Source organism: Camarhynchus parvulus, chromosome 2 (genome assembly GCF_901933205.1).
Source record: "Camarhynchus parvulus chromosome 2, STF_HiC, whole genome shotgun sequence".
Taxonomy (NCBI): domain Eukaryota; kingdom Metazoa; phylum Chordata; class Aves; order Passeriformes; family Thraupidae; genus Camarhynchus; species Camarhynchus parvulus.
Genome location: NC_044572.1, coordinates 125,764,469 through 125,786,553, shown reverse-complemented (window position 1 = coordinate 125,786,553; position 22,085 = coordinate 125,764,469). Strand labels below are relative to the sequence as shown.

At 35.1% G+C, this 22,085-nt stretch overlaps 1 protein-coding gene across 1 annotated transcript in view; it reads left to right on the top strand.

Annotated features, from left to right (window-relative positions):
• MMP16 (matrix metallopeptidase 16) overlaps positions 1-22,085 on the top strand; it is a 163,636-nt gene that overhangs the window by 116,765 nt on the left and 24,786 nt on the right. The window contains exon 6 of the mRNA XM_030970356.1: positions 2,763-2,980. Within this exon, the coding sequence (XP_030826216.1) occupies positions 2,763-2,980 (218 nt within the window). The remainder of the gene's footprint in view (positions 1-2,762; positions 2,981-22,085) is intronic.

The following is a 22,085-nucleotide window of genomic DNA, read 5'->3' as shown; positions in this document are numbered from 1 at the left end:
CAAAACTTATATCCAAATCTGCACTCATCTGGAACAATAATTTTAAATGTCTTAAAAATCCATAAAGAAAATTCAATCAAAATTATTCCAAACTATGAAAATATAAAGAAATGCTATAACAAGATTATTTACACAGGGGTCCAAGCTCATGTAACTGGATGAATTGATTATTTCTCAGTTTATCAGTTATAATGCAGAAAATTTCTCTCAAAATCTGAGGTCCGTAAATACCCTTTCTTATGATATATATAACAAATTGATCTCAAAATAGTGTTATAGTCCCTACAGAGGGTAAAGGAGGGACTACTTCTTTAAAATATGTTCATTTTTGTATTTTATGGCCTGATATAAAATATATGTGATACAAATAAATTCTGCATTTAACAAGACAATTGAAATTTTTTAAAAATTACTAACGATAGTGTAATTGTGATTATGTGTTGAATGTAATACTAACTCCCATATTACTATCCCTTAAACTTCCAAAGACATAGTTTTAGTTTTGGTTTTAATGACTTTGATTCTGTTGATATATGTTAAATAGTTTTAAGTTTGGTTTTTTTTCTTTAAAGATTTATTTGACTTTCAGAATTGAAAGTTCTGTTGTATCTCCATGTTAATGTTCTCTATTCAGTGCATATAATTTGATATTTCCTTGCTCAATATTCCTTAATTAAATCTGCACTGGATTAAATTCCAGTTTTTCCTGTTTAGTTTGTTGTATTTATGTTGAATATTGTGAGGGCCATTCCTTCTTTATCCATCCTACCAGAAAGAGCAACTATGATCATGTAGAATTACTGTACTGCAAACTAGAAATCTGCAGACTGCATGGTGTAATAATAACAAGAATTTTAAAATATCATATTCACAAGCACAGATAGATATTTTTGTAAAGCATAAATAGCAATTTCAGAATGATTGGCTGATCAAGTTTTGTTTGGTTGGGTTTTTTTCCTGTGTGATTAGCTGGAGAGAAGGTTGTTTCTCATGACCTCATAAGTTGGTAGTCTAGACTTAAGGGCTAGACAAGAATATTTTGCTGAAAACTAGCTGCTAAGCTCAAACAGCTGTGGGCTATACATTAGGAGAAATGTGTTACCCCTGGGAAGTAATATCTGACATCACCACCAAATGGCATAAAAAAACTTTGATTTGGGGTAAAAAACTTTCCAACACAAGCTACTGCAAACTGATTCCTTTGCTCCCTTTAAAATCAAGATGTGATCTGGAATCATATGCCTCAATAAAAATGTCACACCTATTAAAATAATTACTTTGGTCTGCAGTATTCCTTGAAATACTGTTATTAACTTTAAATTATGAATGTCACAAGTCTTAAAGTTGTGAATGAAATAAATGCCTTATTAAATCACATGACAACCATTTGGCAAGTTTAAGATTTCCATACATAATCCATCTTTTTTTTTTATACAGTATGTGATTTTTCATAAAATTCTCAGAAATTCAAATGCGATTTGTGCAGTTTTAGAGTTGTCTTACTATTCAAAATTGTTTCTGAAGGTGGTCAAAGAAACAGTATTTCTTTTTAAAGTCAAAGTGTATTATCTATGTAAATTATTTGGAGAGAGGCCTAAATAGAGTGAGCAAAAATTAAAACATTCATCTTGTTTCCAGACGTGAAGCTATAAGTGAAGCTTCTTATCTTTTTGTCCATGAAAAAGAAATGTTGCTGATATGTGTAGAGAGGGGCAGGCATTTTCAGTACACCCATTTCAAGTCATTCAGTATGCCATTTAGGGTTATGATCAGTATCTGTCTGGGATGGCTTGATGAGTTGCAAGTAGAGAAACTATGAGTTGGATAGTAATTTCATAAAAGTCAGTATATTTTGACAAATAATATATTTGAAAGAAGAAAAATATTTTAAGACTGCTCAACAGAGTTTTAGTTTTTCACTTGAAGAAAATATGTCAATCATGGCAGGGGGGTGATGGGGTATGTGTGTTGTATACATGCCCAGAACTTGAGGCCCAGTTTTAGGAGCTGCTGTACATACCAAAGGACATTGGGAAAAGCTGGGATTGTCCTGTCTCTAAGGAATATGACATTACTTAATCTAAAAATTTGGTCAGTAGTAAGTAGCAGGTATGCTACATATGTGTCTGTGTGAATTGATGACTATATATTAAAAATATATGTTGAAAATCTATTGACTGATGATGATCTTATAAGGAACAAGATCTTTTTTCATTTTTTTGTATGAGAGAAAATTTCCTGTTATCAGAACTCAATTGGTAAATAATTTGCTTTGAACTATTTCTCATCTGAAATGATGGTGGCCTAAGCATCCTTTGAATGATTTATTAGAATGTTTTTCCAAAAAGGAAGATTTTAGATAATCAAAACTAATTATTTTCCTTGGTTTTGGTGGTCATTCTTCATACCCTTTATAACCACTGCCTGGTTGGTAACTGAAACAGGCTCCCCAGGGAAGTGGTCGCAGCACCAGCCTAACTGAGTTCAAGAGGCACTTGGACAGTGCTCTCAGGCACATGGAGTGACTCTTGGGGTGTCCTGGGCAGGGCCAAGAGCTGGATTCAGTCATTCTGATGGGTCCCTTCCAACTCAGCATATTCTGTGATTCTATGATTGAATGATTTAGTAACACCAGAAAGGTATGTCAGGTCACTTTTTCGTTCTCCTTTCACTGTTGGGTTTGTACAGCTTACAGCTGGTTTTGTTGTGTATGTTTCTTTTAGTGGGTTTGTATATTACATCCAGCTGCTGTATTTTTAAAGGTCCACCTGACAGGATACCACCACCAACAAGACCTCTGCCAACTGTGCCCCCACATCGTTCAGTCCCTCCAGCAGACCCACGAAAGAATGACAGGCAACCTAAACCGCCCCGGCCACCCACTGGTGACAAACCTTCCTACCCCGGAGCCAAGCCTAACATCTGTGATGGGAACTTCAACACTCTGGCTATTCTTCGCCGGGAAATGTTTGTTTTTAAGGTAGGAGGCTGTGAAGTTTTCAGTGTTACATCAAATGTCTTCATTTCTCTTTTTTTTTTTATAAAGCAAACTCTCATTCATCATGACTCTACATTCCCAGCCTGCTTACAGTTAGAAAGTTCAAGAAAAAAATTTCAAAATAAACATACACATGGCTTAAACATCTAGCAGGGGACGGCTGTAATGCTCTATTTTAAGAAAATACTCATGTCAGCAGAAACTGCAATGCCTCAAAATGGAAGGGTAAATAAATACTATATGTTATGGAAAGATAAAAAGTGTAAATCAATTCATGAATAATAAGGGATGTTTTTGTTGGAAATACAGCTACATGCCATCATACAGTAGATGCTGTTAATTCAGTACTTGGTTTTTTTCATGGAACTATAATTTTAACTTTATGATTAGATCTGTCATTTACAAAGGAAGTTTGTCATTGTGTTGTGGTTGCATTGAAACCACAATATCTTACTAAAGGTCTTTGCCATAAAATTCTTACTGCAAATGTGCAATTATTTATGTCCATTCATCTTCTTGCTCTGAGCTGATAATGTAGTGTATATACAACAAATTGGAATAAACAAATTGAACTGAAAGGCAATCTTTTAATAGAAGCACTTTGCTGAGACTCATGGACATCAAAGGTATCTTTAGGAGGATGATCTGCAGTATGGTTTCCAGAAGGCATTGAATGTTGGAGAAAAAATTACAGAATCATTATTGCTCAGTCTCTTAAACCAATTTCCTGTCAGGTAATGTTGTGCAAAAGATTCAGAAACAAGCAAGAAGATAATCTGGTTTTTTTGAAGTAATAGTGTGTCACATTTGCTTAAGCAATAGGAAGTGTGAGATCTTTGTTTTGTAAATGTGTGATAGGATCCTTTTTATCTTCAGTATTATAGATAGAGAAGAAGGGCCTTTCATGTGACTAGATAAGCATTTTCTCTTCAGCAATAGTGTAAGTGCAAGGGAAAAACAATGTATTTGTCCCAAACATGAAGCTCCCTGTTCAATTTTGTTGTCTTTTCTGATAGGACTCATTTCTCCTGTATGTGTTTTCTTTTTATATAATCCATTTTACCAGATAAACCTTATTAGCAATGCTATCCAGGCTTTCACTTTCTTTAGCATATCTAAAAAACATGTACAAATAGCTTTACATTTATTCATTCAAAATTATTGAGTTAACTTCCCAATTCAATGGACAGGAAATATTTTTTCAATAAACAGCTAAGGATTTTTGCAGCCTAGGGCTGTCAGCCCATTCCATTTGAATAGATGGCATATGGTGAAACACTGGGAGGTCCTGAACCATCAGTCTTTTATGACTAAAACTCAAAAGTTGAGGAAGAACCTAATTTTCGAACTTGACATTAAACAGGATATTAAAATACCTACTTCAATCTCATGTCATCCACCTCAAGAGCAATAGAACATATTCTCATTTAGTTTAGACATAAATCAATAAACTGAGAAATTCTGTTCCACTAATACAAAATTTCCTGTCTAGGCAAGCCTGTGTTCCTGGATAAATATATTCACCACCATTAACAATCACTCTTATCTCGTCTGATTGAAAACAAATTAAGTTTTCTTCAAAAATGTTTACTGCTTACTGCCTAACACCACATATTTACTATAAAGTGTGTATGCTTGCTAGTGTGCTGACTGCATTTATGTTCCAGAATCAAAATTCCTTTCATGATGATTTCAATGAGGAAATATGATAAAAGTCTCTCAGAGAAAAATGACCAGTAACAGAACGCTTCTGGATTTCCTGTATACAGTCTGACTCCCCAAATGAAGTCACTGCAGTCATAAAAGCAATGTGCTAGGAAGGGAAGTAAGAGGTCACCTTTGTTGAGGTTAATTTCTTTAGGGTCCTGCAGTTTGCCTTTTCTCCTCAGGATGCCTAGGAACATAACAAGGCGTGCCTTGGGTTAGGGTGCTAAGCAATGGAATTTGCCTAAGTATAGGGATTTTGACTTTGCAGAATGAGTGTCTTTGAATGCCTGGCTTAGTGATCTTTGAGTGTTTTCTTCATAAATTAATTTTCTAGTGAAGATTTTTGTTTGCTAACGGATTTTTATTAATGGTTTGGGATTTTTTGAGGGGGTATCAGGGGATGATTTTAAGGGAGGACTATAAAAGGAACAGAAAAGAGGAAGAGTTAGAAAAGTCAACTTTGTAGAATCCTGGGGTGTGGGACAGGTTATGAGGAAAAGCTCAGTGTGCCTGAATATAGCAGAAAAAGGGCAGGAATTAGTTCTTAGGAGGTGAAATGGGGACTGAACACAGGGAAATCATCCAGCAAAGGAGGAAACCAAGCTGGAGGTTCTGTGATCTGTCATAAAAAAAATAACCCAAAACTCTTTTCCCTTGCTCCTTAATGATAGTGCAAGGGTAGACTGGGAGGGCATGAGTGATGGGCTGGGAGCCAAGTACAGAAAGGTGGAGGACGGGGGATTGATGACAGCACTGTACCAGGTGGAAACAATTAAAGAAGAATTATGACCTTCATTGGAAGAATTATTGCTGGATAGTTCCCAGATGAGTTAAATGAATACAGTTGGAGGCTAATCAAATTAAAACCTTTTCTTTCTTTGTCTTTACCCAGAGGTCTGTAATTATTGTGTAGTGGCAGATTTTACTGCATCCTGAATGGAATGTATACATGTACTGATTTCAAATTGAAAATAGCCTTTTTTTTTTTCTCATGGGCAAGTCTCAAACTCAGGAGCTCAATTTGTTTAAATAATCCTTGAAATTGCTTGGTAACTTGCCCACAGAGTTGAAGAATTTTAACACTTTTGAATAATTAAATTCTAATTTAAGCATAAAACTGAAGCGTGAAATCTAACAAGTTGAGGTACACTGTTTATTTTCGTAGTAGATGACAAACGTTACTAATTTCAAGATTGTTTTCTCTTGGCTGTTGAGCGACTTGGCATATATAAGAGGATCAGAATATTAGAAACAATTTCTATATTTTGTCGAATTAATGATCTTTGGTTTTAAGACTACCGGGCATTCTCAAATGGATATATCCAGGGTAAAAAGAAATATCACTAAATTTAAGGAGAAAATGCAATTTACACTTATCCATCCATTTTTATTGTTTTGCCATCACTTTGGCAAAGTAACAATCTTAAAAACACTTGCTAAAATTTCTAGGGTCATAGAGATGAAAAACAGGGGAACTCTTCTTGATCTAACATAAGTATTAAACACAAAAGTGAAGCAATCAACTTACTAAAGATTCTCCACTGATCACCAAAAAAAATTATAATTTTACAGATCAGATTTTTTTTTTGGTAGGAATTATTGGATTTTAAAGAAAAGGTAATTATTTTACACCAAATATACACGTATCAATATCACTGACAAATAAATGTATTGTCCCGAGAGGATTTCTTCCAGAATTCTTTAAATTAGATGCCCTTAAAATGTCCCTGCCAGCTGTAAGGTTTGGGGACACAGTATGCTATGCAATGAAAATGTTTGGTAAAATCAATACATCGTAACTATTGGTTTCAGTTGTCATCAGCTGATAAATACTGCTGTTATTTGATTCATGCTTGAATTGGTATAAGGAACTATCAGGGCAGAAGAATTTCTATGCCAAAATTCATGTGTGCCAAGTTTTTATCTTTGGATAGCTTCTTAGCTTCTGTATTTATACTCCATACAATTACTATTTTGCAGTCACACTCATTTCCAATCTTTTCTTCTGTTTAGTTAGAAGTCCCCTGGGACACAGAAAAATGGCTGAAAATGGTGAAAAAGAAAGGTCTTCCTTTTCTGGGCAAGTTATGCAAAGTGCTACAACAGTGTCTGCCTTTAATGAAAATCCTCTCAGCCATTGTGTGTAGCAATATGTGGTATCCAACAATACTGTCTTATTAATGTCTCCTGAGAGTACCTCCAGGGCTAGTGCATCATGAAAAGAAACCCCATTGTCTAAGGTCTGCAGAAAAAATCCATTAGTGAAGAAGTTTGCAGCATACACTTCAACTTACTTCCTTGTGTCCTGCGCAATTCACACTTTGTTCCATGGCAAGTAAATTACCTGTAGCTCTTCTTCATCAAACGGTGTGACTGCTGGCAATATCTTTTTCCTTTACGTTCTTTTCAGTCTCACAGATTTTAAAAAAATCATGCTTTCTTGAGCAAGTTGCATCTCAAAAAGTAAGCATATGTATAATTTGCCCTTCATAAGCATCAAATTAGAGGCACTAATTACTGTCCTTTTTTTATGTGACACAGGTTTTTGTTTCACAGAAGAACATTTCACAGGGGTTGCACTGGTCCTTTGTTTAATGCTAAATACCTAGGAAACAAATGAATGCATCCTATATAATCTCTAATGGTTTTAGCATTCGTGTTGGAAAAGTTAACTCCTTGGAGAACAGCATTTTTTAACTACTTTCATATACTGTGGTGTATGTTGACATGTAATTTAAGTATTAGATAAAGAATTTTGTCCAGCAGACAAATAGCATTTACAGCTCAAAGGAATGTCTTCTCAACACTGCAGATGGTAGAATATAGAACTAGTTTGAGGAAGGCCTTAATGCGCTGTAGTATTTTCCCCACAACTTGCAGGAATTTGTTTTCTGACTCTTGATCTGCTAAAAACCATTGTAAAAACATTTATGACATGCCAAACAAGCCAAGGCAATTAGGCTGTAATTACTCCTTGGCATTAGTTTAGACTGTGATTGCTTTCATACGTAACAGTATAGATTCCATTTAATATCCCTCTTAGAACTGTGTATTTATACAGAGTATGCCATTAAACACAAAAGGAAAAAGAATCTGTTTCTTGATATGTGGTAAACACACAAGAAACTTTTAAAGCATTTTAGCATTGGCTATTTCATTGAATTAAAAATCTGTGAGACAGAGGGAAAATAATACTAATAAAAGCAGAGGCAAAGAAATAGCTATAGTATGAGACTTGATTTCACTGTATTTGAAAACAGACTTTTTTTTCAGAGCTCTTGTGGTCTGTTTGTGTAGCTGGTTTTTGTCGTGTCATGCTGTGGGTGTCTGAGCTGTCAACTGCTGCCTGGGAAAGTTCAGCAGAGGATCCTGAGGAAGTAGGCACTTTGTGATCTGAGAGGGAAAACCACTTAACATCTTAGCTGTAAAAGACTTGGAACAGTAGTTCAGAAGTAGCTATGTCTGCAGAGAGCAGACCCCTTTTATGCTATTTTTTCTATCATGTTGGGAAGAACAGCTTGATGGAGTTTGCCAATTTTTAACTAATCAGGGAAGGAGAGCTGCTTTAATTCAGGTAATTCAGTTTATATGTTGAAATGAAGAAAAAAGCAGCAAAAAGTCAGTGGGGATTTCAATGTATTATAACATACCAAGCTAACTGGAAATGTACAGCATGGTTGTTTTATGAAACAAAACCAAATTGTAGGATGTCATGAGGATACAAGCAGGGACATGCTGGGATGCTAAAAAGTCATAGCTTGTCTGTTTTTGATAATTGAATACTTTCACTGACAGATGTAAAAATATTCTCCAAATGTTACCTCAGCCTTTCAGTCTGCTTCAAAGCTAGGAAAGGTTCCTAGCTGACACATTTCACAGGCTTAAAATGGGAAGTACAATCTGTTCCTTACAGTGTGGAAAGTGGGTAGTATATTCCATCCAGCTGCAGAGCAATTTCGACAAGAATGTAATCACCTGGGTGGTAATTTTACCAGAATAGTTCTGTTTAAAATCCTTCTACCATCTCTCTTTTTAAAAAGTTGTCTTGAACTTTATTACACAATTTGAAAGATGGCAGCCTAGTCATAGGAATACTTATTATCTAGCACCTACATGCACATCTGTATATATAAATGTAAAGTTTGTGTATAGAAAGTTCTAAAAAAATCCTAACTCTATTTTTAGGGCTTTATTTACAAAGGTATCAATATAATTGATATATATCATATTGAAACTTAGAAGCAACTTGAACTGATTAATAGTCTGTACTATCTGCCTCGTAAAATTCCCATTAGTCATGTAGTAGCCCATTAAGAAGTATAACCTTACCAGGATGTATGACTCAGTATCTTCCACAGGGTTTTAGATTTGTCAGGAGAGGGAGTACTGTTTTTTTTCCCAAAAGGGTATGTTTTCATTGGAAAACAGTGTGATATAAAACGATTTAATCAGTAGTAGAGCAGATGGTACTGAGTTCCTCTCAAGTCCATCATATGTGTTTTGCTTTGAATTAGATACAGTTTGTCCTCTGAGGCCAAACAGTTGCACAATCCTTGTGGTTCAGATTTTTCAGAAGGGTAGCTATCTCTTAGACACTGCTGTCTTTGACTGTGGCCCCCATGAGAGTGCACCACACCAGTGTTTCATCTAATGGTGGCTATTACCATCTTGTTAATATGTAATTGCTCACACCATCTTGACCCAAATAAACCTTCACATGCAAAATATATTATTATTTCTTCTCATACAACTTTTTGCATGACACAATTGTACCTGTTGCTTGACTACCTCCATACTACAAGTTTACATTGCAATGCAGTTGATGAAGATCAGCTAGATTTAACAGCTATGCTGAAGAATTGCCTTGAACTTAAAAGCTAATATTCTGAATTTTATTTTCCCTGAAAGAAAAGCAAGACAGATGATTTGTTTAATTTCAATTTAAACATGTGGAAAAATAATTGTCCCTTCTGCGACTTTTCGTAGCAACAGAAATATGAGCACTAAAATATCATAGCCTCCCAAAATGTTTCTGTCATTTATTTTTCCCATTTAACTCCAAAAGACGTTTCAAGTATTTCTACATACTCCCCTAAAACCCCTAGAGATCCTTTCCAACCTCAGCCATTCTGTGATTCTGCGTGTGCTGAAATTTGACTGTTTCACCCATTTATTTCCCAGTAGCATTTGCTCCATCTCCTTTGGAATATGACCATCAGAGGCAATAGCTAGTGAGATTTGGTTGGGAGACTGTTTTGTGACTTCTTCATTCCAGCTCAGAAAAACAGATCAGGCAGAGGAGACTGGGGTATGTGTCACCTGCTCACAAACACTAACAAGAGAAGCGCAGGGGAAGGAATGTCCACCCTTTCTGTCTGTGTGAGACAGATGCTCTGCTGCCTCCCTCCCCTGGGTCAGCTTTCAGAGGAAATCATCCTCCTTCCTAGGGTCAGGCTCCGAGCTAAAATACTTTATTCGGAGGCTGACTTGATTCTGTCTCTTTGAAGCTCTCACCATCTCATGATGAGCCATTAATACCCACAAGGTACACTCACTAACCCAGAGAGTCCTCACAGATAAAAAGGAGTACTTCAGACTCTTCAAGAGTTTTCACAGAGCTGGACAGTCTGAGTTTAACACGAGTGAATTGTGTGAATTATAATACAAAGGTATTGCAGGCTTTGGGATAATATTCAAAAATTCTGGGCAGTTAAATGTGAATCTAAGCAAATTCTGATTTCTGATTTAGTTTTAATCTAATAAATACTGGAAGTGTAATACTAAATATTTGCAAACCATTGGCCACAATTCAAAATATTAGTCATTCTTTCGAAGCATTTTTTAAAGTAGAGTGGAACTGGGGGAATCTGAGGATCTCTGGTATTGCTTTACGCATAAGGATAGAGTGGGTCAAACTTTTATGTATTCTTAGGAAAGTACTTGTAAGTTGAATAAAAAATGAGAATTGCTACTTTTTCTCTCTCCAAAAAAATAATCCTCCAACAAATGATAGTGTGCTTATGTGGTGTTACTTGTGCATTTAGAAATGCTATTTTTATTAGTTGTTGAAAATAACAGTTCCTTTTTTCCTGCCCATATGATAAGTTTGTTCTAAAATCTACTTGATCATTAAAAATTGTGTTTTCAATCACAGGTTTAACATACTGCCAAATGTAAGGAATACTGAACAATTATGATTCTGCATAAAACTATTAAATAAGAGAAAGACATTAAAAATACAGATAAGCAAATGCATGTGAAAAGACTAATTTGGTAAATTTATTTCTTATGCATAAGTCAACAATAGGCAGAAAATCTCAGTGAGGAAAATAAATGCCCCTAATGGACATTCACGCTTGAGAAAGAACTAATGATGTCAAATAAAGTGGAAAGATCTAATCCTGGCCATTTTCCTGCTCATAGTTACAATATTTGTTTCCTAAAGTCAGGGAATCCTATGACCCTATTATGTTTTTACTTGTTATTTTAATACAGTAAACATAAATAATGAAAAGTTTTAACTGAATTCTAGTGAGTAAAAGGTATTTAGTTTTGTAGAAGCTACCTTTTTTCAGAGGCTTAGTGTTTGGGTGTACTGATTAAAAAATATTTCATTGGCAAGAGAATATAAAAAAACATTATTGACAAAAAATAATTGCATAAACTCACAGCAAGGAATAATCTAAAATTACATGGAGGCATATCTTCAATTTTGTGCCACCAACAAGTGTTATCTTGTAATATTAACAATACATTTTAACTGAGGCTACATCTTAATGGAACCAAAGGGAGTAATTGCAGAAACACTTCAAGCACAAGGCTCAATTAAAATTTCTTGTTGTATAAAATTGTGGCCTTTCAACTAATTTAGGTAAATGTTTTGGAAAACAATTTGAATGGCTTGTAATTTAAGCTTTTCAAGTAGTGGTATTATTTGCTTATACTTTCTTAATCTTCATCTACATCCAAAGCTTTCTATTCTGCCAGTATTTGTATATTTATAATTTCTTTGATTCTTTTTTTTTGTCCCTTTCAAGGGGTTGAAGGTCCACAGTGTAAAAATTTGGCAGGGTTTTAAATGCAGATAAACTAATCTTATTTGTTCCTTTAAATGAGCCATTTCCTATGCAAAATACTGCACTACTACACAGTTGAGGTCTTAAATAATGTAAAGCACATATATGTTTACTTTTTCAACAACTTAGTGAAACGCTATTCACACTCTTGACAATCTATTGAAAATATTGAACATTTATAACATATATTTACTTAAATGCTGCATTTCCTTCTTTTTTATAAACTATAGCTTGAATATATATTTCAAGTGTTGTTTTCCTTGCCTATTGGTCAAAAACTTGGCCCACTTGAAAGTAATGGTAAAAAACTCCAATGACTATAACACACTGGTGATTTCACTTGGTTTTAATTACCTTTGGTATAATGAGGACTATCTATTATGAGTAATACATATTGGGGAAAATCACAAAAGAAACAACAGATAAGCTTGTAATAACAAGTGTATGAAATCAAAAACTGTTTTTCTATGCAAAATCAAATTTGATTATGCTACATTTCCAGTCAATAAATCAAAATTACACTGAGACCATTTTAATTCATTATTTGACATATCTGTCTAATGAAAATATCTTTACCAAGGAGAATAGGCTGTATTAGGTCAAAGGTTATACTTAATAACGGCAGACTTCAATCCTTTCCTATTCTCTGTAAGAGTGCATCAGCATTTCTTCTCAGTCTTATCATGATGTAGCCTTTAATTTTGTGTTGGAGTGATGTTTGGCCAGCCCTTTATAACAGCCACAGTCATTTGCTGCTTGAAATTGTACATTGCCAGCTTATATGTAATCAAAAGTGGTTTATGACATTACATATTCACAGTTAAAAAAATTCCTTCACTTTCTACAAGATCTAATCCCTGTATCTGAGTGACAGAGGCAGTGAGAAGAGACAATTGAATATCTATAATTTTAATATTTGTTTTGTCATGACAGGTGTTGTTGTTGGCTGTGGTTTTCTGGGTGTATCACTCTTAATGGCCTGTTTTGCTCATTGGCCGTTGCTGTCAGCCTCAAAGCTGAGACACTCTAGAAATGATCACTGTTCACCCACTGATTAGTGTGGGATCTTCTACAGTCATTTTTCTAACCCTACCACGTCCACCAGGGAGAACATTTACGTAGCCTTGCCCCATACCTTTTGGATTTAGATTTGGTACCCTGATTTTTTTTCTTTTTTGTTGTCAGCACAATATCAGAGAACAAGCATTAAAATGAGAACAAAAAGCATGTATTAGCCTCTTATCTTGCAGAGGCTTGAATACAAAATAACCCTCATGCACTCACCTACAGGACAAGGAGCACATTTCTCAAAGGGGAGAAAGGACCTTAGCACAGGAGCTACCAGGGCTCATTGACAGCTTTAAACTACGTTGGAAGGGGAAAAGGGACAGAACCAGTGATAAGCAATTGACAGTGATAAATAGTGGGATGGCATGCCAAAACTTGACAAACTGAGAGCTAGTGAGAATCCTTGGGGCTGAAGCTGCCCAGAAATGTGGGGGACAATAAAAAGAGACTATAGGAAATGGGGTTACATCAGGCTGGTGGTCAGTCACTAGAGGGGTTCACATGACTACATCTTAAGGCCAGTTCTCTTCTACACTTTCACAAACAACTTGGATACAGAACTTGAACGGATGCTAAGTTTGCCAATGACACTATATTGGGAGGAGCTGATAACTCCATTGAGGACTGAGAAGCCCTGCAGATATGTCAATAAATTAGAGGGTTGGGCAATCACCAACCATATGAAGTTCAGCGAGGGAAAGGGCTGGATTCTGCACCTGGGACAGGGCAAACCAGGATGTACAGACAGATTTGAGAACAAGATACTGGAGACACTGCCATGGAAAGAGTCTTGGGGGTCCTGGTTGATGGAAAGCTGAATCTCAGTCAGCAGTGCCCTGACAGCCAAGAGGGCCAACCCTGTCCTGGGGTGCATCAGGCACAACATCACCAGCCAGGCCAGGGAGGGAATCGTCCCACTCTGCTCTGCACTGAGGCACCTTCAGTGTCTACTTGTTATAGGCAGGCATATGCAGACAGAGGCAGCATGACCCTGAAATGAGTAGTGTGAGTAGTGTAGGTCCTCTTTGATTTCCCTTCAAACAGTGTATTAAAGAGTGAGATATCATCTTGAGAACCTCATCCTGGTTGGAACAGCTTCAGTATCTTGTTTCTGTATGAACTGTCCTAAACTACTGCAAACAGGAAGAAATATTTTAATTACTCCCTCTTGCTTCCACCTGTGGTTCTGACATGACTCATCATGCACTCTTAAATTCTTCTGGTTCCCTCAGAGATTTCATGCTATGTGCAGTGTGGAGAAGGCAGAGAGACAGGGTAAGTGGTAGCATGAGCACATACTGCATCTGCACGTAGGAGCACATTGAATTGCATATATGTGCAAAACCGTGAAATTTGGTTTCATGAATTGTGAAGATTCAAGGGAGGGACATGATTATTTTAGATCACCAGAGACATAATAAATGTCAATATAAGGGTTAGTGACACAGCTGATTTCACGTGTTGTAATTTTACTGTACGTTTCATTTATTCATTAAGTGCTTTATTTTTTTTCCCCTTACTTCCTTGTAAATGTTTTCCTATTATTAGTTATAGAATCATAGAATCAGAATGGTTTGGGTGGGAAGGAACTTTCAAAGACCATCTATTCCAACTTCCCGGCCATGGGCTGGGACATTCATTTGCATATGGAAATAAATATATCTGCATATTAATATAAATTTATGGATGTGACAGAAATATGAAAATACAGGTGATATAGTGATAAATAATAATAACAATTCTTTCTAGTAAAAAGGTCAATGCTTAAAGGAAATTGCATCTAGAAAAAAATGTTTGGAGTACTAATTTCTGTGGTCCCACAATATCAATGATAAGCTTCTTGGTTGATTTTGGATAATCCTGGTAGACATAGTTTATCACTGCCTCATCTTCAAAAGCTTTTGGCCAACAAAAATGAATGATAATGACTTCTATTTTATTTCCATGTGAAAACAGACTTAGAAGCTTCCTTTAACTGAAAACTATGCTAAATGATCTCATAGATATGCCGTAGATCACAAGTCACAATCTTATTCATGTAGGAGCACATTATTTTTTTACCAGGTGAATCCTTCTCTATTCTATTTGGAGTTTTCTAATCTTCATAGGTAGAAAGATATCTGCCAAGATATCTATCTGGATTAATGAAACTAGAAATAAGTATTTATTGTTTTGGCTTATTCATAATTTCTCCATTTGAATTTTGTCAGTGTTTTTGCTGCCTGCCTCTGGAAGTTTTTGGTGAAAAAGATCATACCCTCTCTTGTGTTATCTGTGACTTTTGTTTATCAGGGCCTCCATTCCCTGCTCATTTAATACCCCATAAATTTTGTGGGTAAAAATTAAGAAAGATAGTTGAATTTGCTCTAATGTGACCTTTTTATCAGAATGTGCTTGAGTCATTACAGACAGCCTGATGACTCAGACATATTTGTTATAGTTTTTGAAATAATCTGCTCACCTCTGGCAGACAGTGAAGCATCATATTGTAAGTGATGGAGTAATAAGGGAGACAAGTAGGAAAAGAAACCCAGATTATTCTGATTTCATTGCAGGGGTTGGTGAGTGTTGTTTGGAGAAAGATAAGTCTGTCCTGAACCATTTTCCCAGGTTTATATGTGAAGTTACAGAAGAAATGTATGCACACAAACCCCACTATTCTTTATTCTCTTTTCATGGACCAGGATGGATAGCAAAAATAAACTATGAACAACTGTGGAAAAAAATCCTTAAATTTTCTATAGGATCCTAGGTGGTACACTTGGTCTTCTCCAGGAAGGATATTTCTGTTTCTGTGCTATTGTTGGTAAGTCCATATAGTTTTGTGATGGGAAATACTGTGCAGCTGAGAAAAGAATCTTGAAAATGCTGTTGTGCTCATATTCTCTCTATTCCTAGAAAATTTCACATTTTGAAATCTTTTTGATAGTTTCATTAAAGAGAAAAAGGCAGTCCACAGTTATTGATCTTCTTTTAATGAAATAGTAAAAGAGGTTGCAAAAGGATAGAAGAAAAGTGAAGAGTATGACATATAATATCAAAGATTATTTGGGTGATGGAGAGAGTTGTACAATTAGTGTTACTGAGCTTTCAGATAGATTAGAGGCTCATATGTTTTTCAGACTTAAGCTATCAAAGTGTCAGAAAATAACTGGTTATCTAGTTTCCCCAAAGAGTGCATCAAAAGTAGAATATGTTATTGGAAGAGAAATATCAATAAGTAGGTGTTGGTCAGTGCAAAAGGAGATTTGACTCATTCAAATGTTGTTCATCAAGTGCCCCATGATATTTCGAAGAACCACAATCATGTGTTGACATAACCTATATAAATGCAGGCCTCTGAGAAGCCAATCTACATTCCAAATTGGTGTTTTCCAGTATTAGTTGTAAAAAGAAAAGGATAGCTACTACAAAGCTCATACCTTTACCTCATATCATAATGCAACTACATTTTCACCCCTTATCATTGTTTATTCCCTCCTATATACCTGCCTGATTTTAAAGATAATATATCAAAGATGCCTTGTTTGTATCATATGACATAGACAGATTAAAGTATTTGTGAAATTGTGATTTTTTTTTTTACATTTGGCTCATCTTTGTTAGAATATTTACAGATTCTAACCAAGAAAATTGGTATTTCTTTTTAGTAATAAAAAATGCTCGATTTTCTTATCTTTCCATGGTGCAGAACACACCACTGCTCCATGAATTCATGGAACTTACTGCTTTCATGTTAACTCCCTGTGGAGAAGGGCAACAGAACTGGGTTCAAGAAAATTTACACATGGTTCTGTGGTCTCAAAGTGCAATCACTACTGAGGAAATAAACACTTAATTGCTCTGTAAAGGCCTAATGTTCATTGTGTGGATGAAAGGTTTTGTGAAGTACTTCGTGGGCTTGTGCTGATACCTACAGAGCATTAATGGGAATTTGAATATTCTAGAGATTCCTGGCTGCAAGCCTAGATTTGATGTCGCTACAGGTCTTTATTTTGCTTCTTTTATGTCTATTTGTTTCTTCATATTGGATCATAACCATGTGGCAATGGGAACATTTTATAGTGTCTCAGTCAGTTTAGTTATCTGAGCAAAATTAGAATGAATTAAAATGCTCAATTCAGTTAGGAATACAGAAACCCATCCAAATATATATTGTTTGGTTGTTTGGGTTTTTTTTTTTTTTTTTGGTTTTTTGTTTTTGGTGTTTTGGTTTTTTGGGGTGTTTTTTGTTTGTTTGTTTGTTTGTTTGTTTTCTTGGTTTTGGTTTTTTGGGGTTTTTTTGGGGTTTTTTTTGGGGTTTTTTTGGTTTTTGTTTTTTTTTTTTTTTTTTTTTTTTTTTTTGTTATTATTTTTTAAAAAACAGCATGTTCAGTTGGTAAAGATAAAACATTAATTACCGGAGTTGTCAGCATTTTTATATATATTGTGGGACAGATCAGAAAAAGCAAAATCATCTCCAGCTGCATCATAGTGCAAGGTCTATTACTGTCATACTTTTAATCTGAAGAGATTCAGTGGACAAGTTCTCGTGTGGAATATTTTCCAGGAGGAGCCAACTTCTCTTTGAAAACATACGATGGAGATATAGTACGTGGTAACGACCCATACAAGGCCCAAATCAACCCATGGTGTTGTTAGAGGTCTCAGATTTGCTGAGTTTCATGTCCAACGTGAGATCCAGCCACTGGTGTTAGCCAAAAACTCTATAGCATGTTTTGTATGGATTTTGCAGAACAGATTTTCCTTGAGCTGAAAGTGTTTTATAAATACTTACAGCTTTTGATTACTTCAGGATGTTTTTGAAAGGTTAATGTATACAAAGGAAAGAAATGCTAAAATGCCATTGGTACTGTCTGCACAGGAAAAATAGAGGACAGATGGATATGCATCAAAAAATTGATAAAAAGTTCACATACAATTTCACAGTGAAGAAATTATTAAAAATACTTGAATAAGATGGAAAGAATTAAAATAAGGGCTATAATCAAAGAATAATTTACTAATGAAAACATCTGTAAAAATGAGGATACAGTATTAAAAAATTAAATATTAAACAAACTTACATCAAAGTATTCTTAAATTATTTACTTCCATAGATCACCAAATACTAACAGCAGTTTTAAGAGATGTTTATTTTACAATTAATTTTTTTCTATATGCAGTAACATAGATTTGTTAATTGGAAATGTAGGGAATATATTTTTTTAATAAACACTTTTCATCTGCACTGGAAATTGGACTGGGCAGCAGCAATCATATGACCTTTGTAACACAGATGAAAATAAGTTAGATAGTTACTGCAGTTATTTTCTGCACTGAGAGAACAGTGACAGGAAGGGGCCAGGATTTCAATCAAGATGTTTTCCAAATAAGAGCTCTAGCCATGGCTGTGGATGCCTCTGCAAGCTGGCTACATTTATTACCTTCATTGAAAGAGATATTTTCTCAGTCAGTTCACTCTGGTTTATACCAAGGCTGTTAATCAAAAAATGATAAATATTGGCCTTTGAGCATTTTTTTAAGCCTAGGGTCTATTTTTAAGAAATGCTTTTCTTTGTATGTCTTATACATTCAATATTCAAGGAATCACACAAAGTGTTTTGATACACTAACAGTCAACCAAGTAGATGTCCAAAATAATTTCTGTACAGCAAATGACCAAATGGCATGTGGTACTTGGCTGAATATTTTGTTATATATAATTTAGGAAGAGGCAGTGTAAGTTCACAATATTGTGTACTTTTTACATATTTGCCTTGTAATGCACATGATAATTAGAGAAAATACAATATATGACAACCAAAATAAGTTTCGCAAATACATTAATGGCATGTTTTGGTAGGCATGGTGGTATTCAGTCAAAGATTGGACTTAGATGATCTTAGATCTTAGAGATCTTTTCCAACCTTAATATTCCTGTGATTCTATCCTCTAAGAAAATTAATAGTTTTATCTTCTTTTTATGTTTATGACATCAGACAAAATAACTCTGCTTTAAGTAGCCGAGCAATGAATATTGTCTTTCAAATAAGAAAAAATATAGCACAAAGGTGTGAATTTGCAGAATCTAGTTTAAAAATGAATGGGTGGCCTTCAAAGCATGAAGAACCCCAGAATTCTTGTGTAGCTTGTCATCAAATGTTCTGTATTTATATATTGGGAATAAAATAAAAAATTTCTCAGATCTGCTACTGATCATGAAACAGTTTTGAATATGAAAAAGACCTCTGAATGGGGTGCAATGCTTTTGCCCTTTATTAAATGTATTACCACAGAGGCAGGAGATTGGTTGAGGAGCTCAGGCATTTCCTGCAGAATTTCAGCACAGGTAAGCCCTGCTGCTCCCTCTGCCTGTGCTTGGGCACTGGCACCCTGAAAAAATGACCAAAGTACACATTAGAGTAAGAATAAAACAAGGAAAATTAGAGACAAAGGAAGAAATCAAAAGACAAAATGAAGGAGGAGTAACTCTGCATCCTGGATCTATCACTGTGCAGGACCAGAAGTGGGAATACTTGACTGCAGCTTATTGAAATCGCTACAAAAATTCAGGATAGGTTTCAGAGGGACTGCCAGTGTTTTGGCTAATCGACCGTACCTCAGAAAATGATGTTGAGGGTAAAGGAGGTATTTTTGCTCTAGCTTCAGTCACAACTCCTCTTGCTACATCCTGTGTTTCTGGCGGTGCATAAACCAGATTTCAGATAAGCAAGACTGCACATTGCAATTTTATTGTATATGTGGTCCATGAAGGAGATCTGTACAGCTGTTTACAAATTAGGGAGGAGAACTAGAGGTTTCTCCTGTGAAGAGAGTCAGAGTGCATAAGAAATGCCGTAACCCTTTTTTTATGAAAAATAAATGGATTATTTTCATATTTTTCCTGATCTTTGAAGTCTAATTTCTGGCTTGCTTTAGATTTTTTAATATTTTTTGTTTTCTTTTTTTTTTCCTTTCTTTCTTTTTTCTTTTTTTAAAGGATAGCTATAGATTTCAGTGTGCACAATGAAAAGCAGTTTTGACACATCTCAAATGAGTGAAAGAGACTATTCAGGCCAATAGTTAGGACTCAAAATGAGATATCAAGAAGACGGGTTTTAACATAAGGCCATTTTGGACCCTGAATAAATTACTTGACATCACTTTATTGTGTCAGTAATACAGAAGAGGAGATAAGAACAGATACTAGGAAAAAATGCTTAGCATACCCCTTAGCAAAGATTTCTTACATAGAATCGCTGCATAATATTTTCTCTTGAAAATGTATTTACACTAGTCAACCTCAGCTTAGCTGAAGACAGATACTTTAAACCAATCTCAGTTTAGCACTTCCCACATTCAACAATGGGAAACATTTGCTAGTTAGTCACAGTAGTTAATAGTTTTGTTCATGGTGTTAGTTAGCTGTAAAATATTGTTAAGGAAAATAATTAAGTTCATAACAAACAATAGTTTTAATTTCTCTACAGTAGTTCTCCAGTGTCTGATTAGGTACCAACAGTAAATGTTTGGTATTTATACAATTGTTTTTAATAACTGGCATCAAAGAAGTAAATTCCTTGCTTGAGAAAGTAAGGAAGAAACACAGCACCTATTTGGTGATGTCTTTGCATATCTTTGTTTTGAATCCAATGATTTGGTCTCATTTCCAGTGAGGATATCAGCAGGAGGTTCAGGATCTCAACATAGGAAGTGCTGATATTTTTCTAGGTGGTGCTAATGCTCTGACTTCTCACCGTGGCTCTCAGACAACCTTTACACCCTGTTCTAACTGGGTAACCATGCTGTTGTCCCAAACACATTAGCAAAGATGAAATGTTTCTATACGTTCAAATAAGTGATGCATTGTGCATCCATCTGTTAATGAATGAATAAAAGTAATTTGCAATTTTAAAGGAGCTTTGTTTGTTCTTAATGTGAACTAGCTTCATAATGAGCTGAGCTGTGTGTGTATAAATAGTCCATTTGGTTAATTGTTTCCTAAAATGAGATAGATTGGTAGCATCTATTTAATGTCTGATTCTGGTCTCAATAGAGCCAATTGTTTTCTACTATGGGATTAAGTAGGAACTGAAGTAATCCTAGTCTATAAATTTCATTGCGAATTCTATATTGAGAAAAAAAGCAAAACAGAAAAGAAAAATAAATACAGAATCCTTCTCATAGGTGAATTGTGTTGATAATTTTCCTACCCTTAAATCCCGCTGAACTGTATCTTGTATTTTCTGCTCCATTAAAATTATTTCCCAGAAAGTTGCTCAAAAAATCTTTTCCCCCTAATTTGTGCAGTAATTTCTTTCGGCTTAAATGCTATAGACTCCAAATTAAGAATGTTGAAAATTGATGTTACTAAAGAAATATTTATTTGGAATTCCCCAAATGAGTAGGCACAAAGGCTTTAATTCTACATGCCACAGGGCTGTTATTACCAACATTGAGATTCCCTAATGAAATTCACAACCTGATAAAGTAGATGTGGAAAAGTGCCTTTTGAGATTAGATCAAGACTTGTAAAAGGATATTCCAAATTTATTTTGGTTTAGATACAATAACTATACCTTTCATTTCCCAAGTTCAGTTTCTTAATATCCCATAAAGGTGTATAGTAGGGGAACTTTATTGTGTCCTTGATCATAGTCTTGAAATGTAGTTTCTGCAGGCTTTGTCCTTTGGTCAACTTCTCTGTATAGAACCAGAACTCTTCCTTTCCTCCAAGAGAAGAATTTAAAGTTGTAACATATCTTAGTATAGTATTTGCCACTGGCTTTTTTTCTTTTCTCTTTTTTTTTCCTGCAATACTTAGATGAAAAAAGGTAGAAGGATGCTCATTTGTCTGAGCATGTCAGTCTGTTGCTGCTGTTTTGCTTAGCTCCTGGGTATGTTTAATCTTCCATTGACAGAGGCTTGCTTTTGCACATGATCAGAGTATGCTTATGGGAGAACACAAAACCCAATGTGATACCTTGATGTATTTTGTCAATAATATTAAGCCGCAGTATTGGTTGAAATTTAGTATTTGATTTGATTGACATTTATTTAGGGTAGAAGTATCAGAAGTATTATGCTTACTTGGCTTTTTCTTTTCTCAAATTAAATAGGCCAAACAGTTATCCTGTGGAATCTAGAAATAGTGAAACTTCTCTCCCTGTCAGATGTAGCTATTAAATTTTGCATCTCACTCTATCCTGTTAGGGGAATACTCTTAACAGCACCATATATATACACTTAGACAT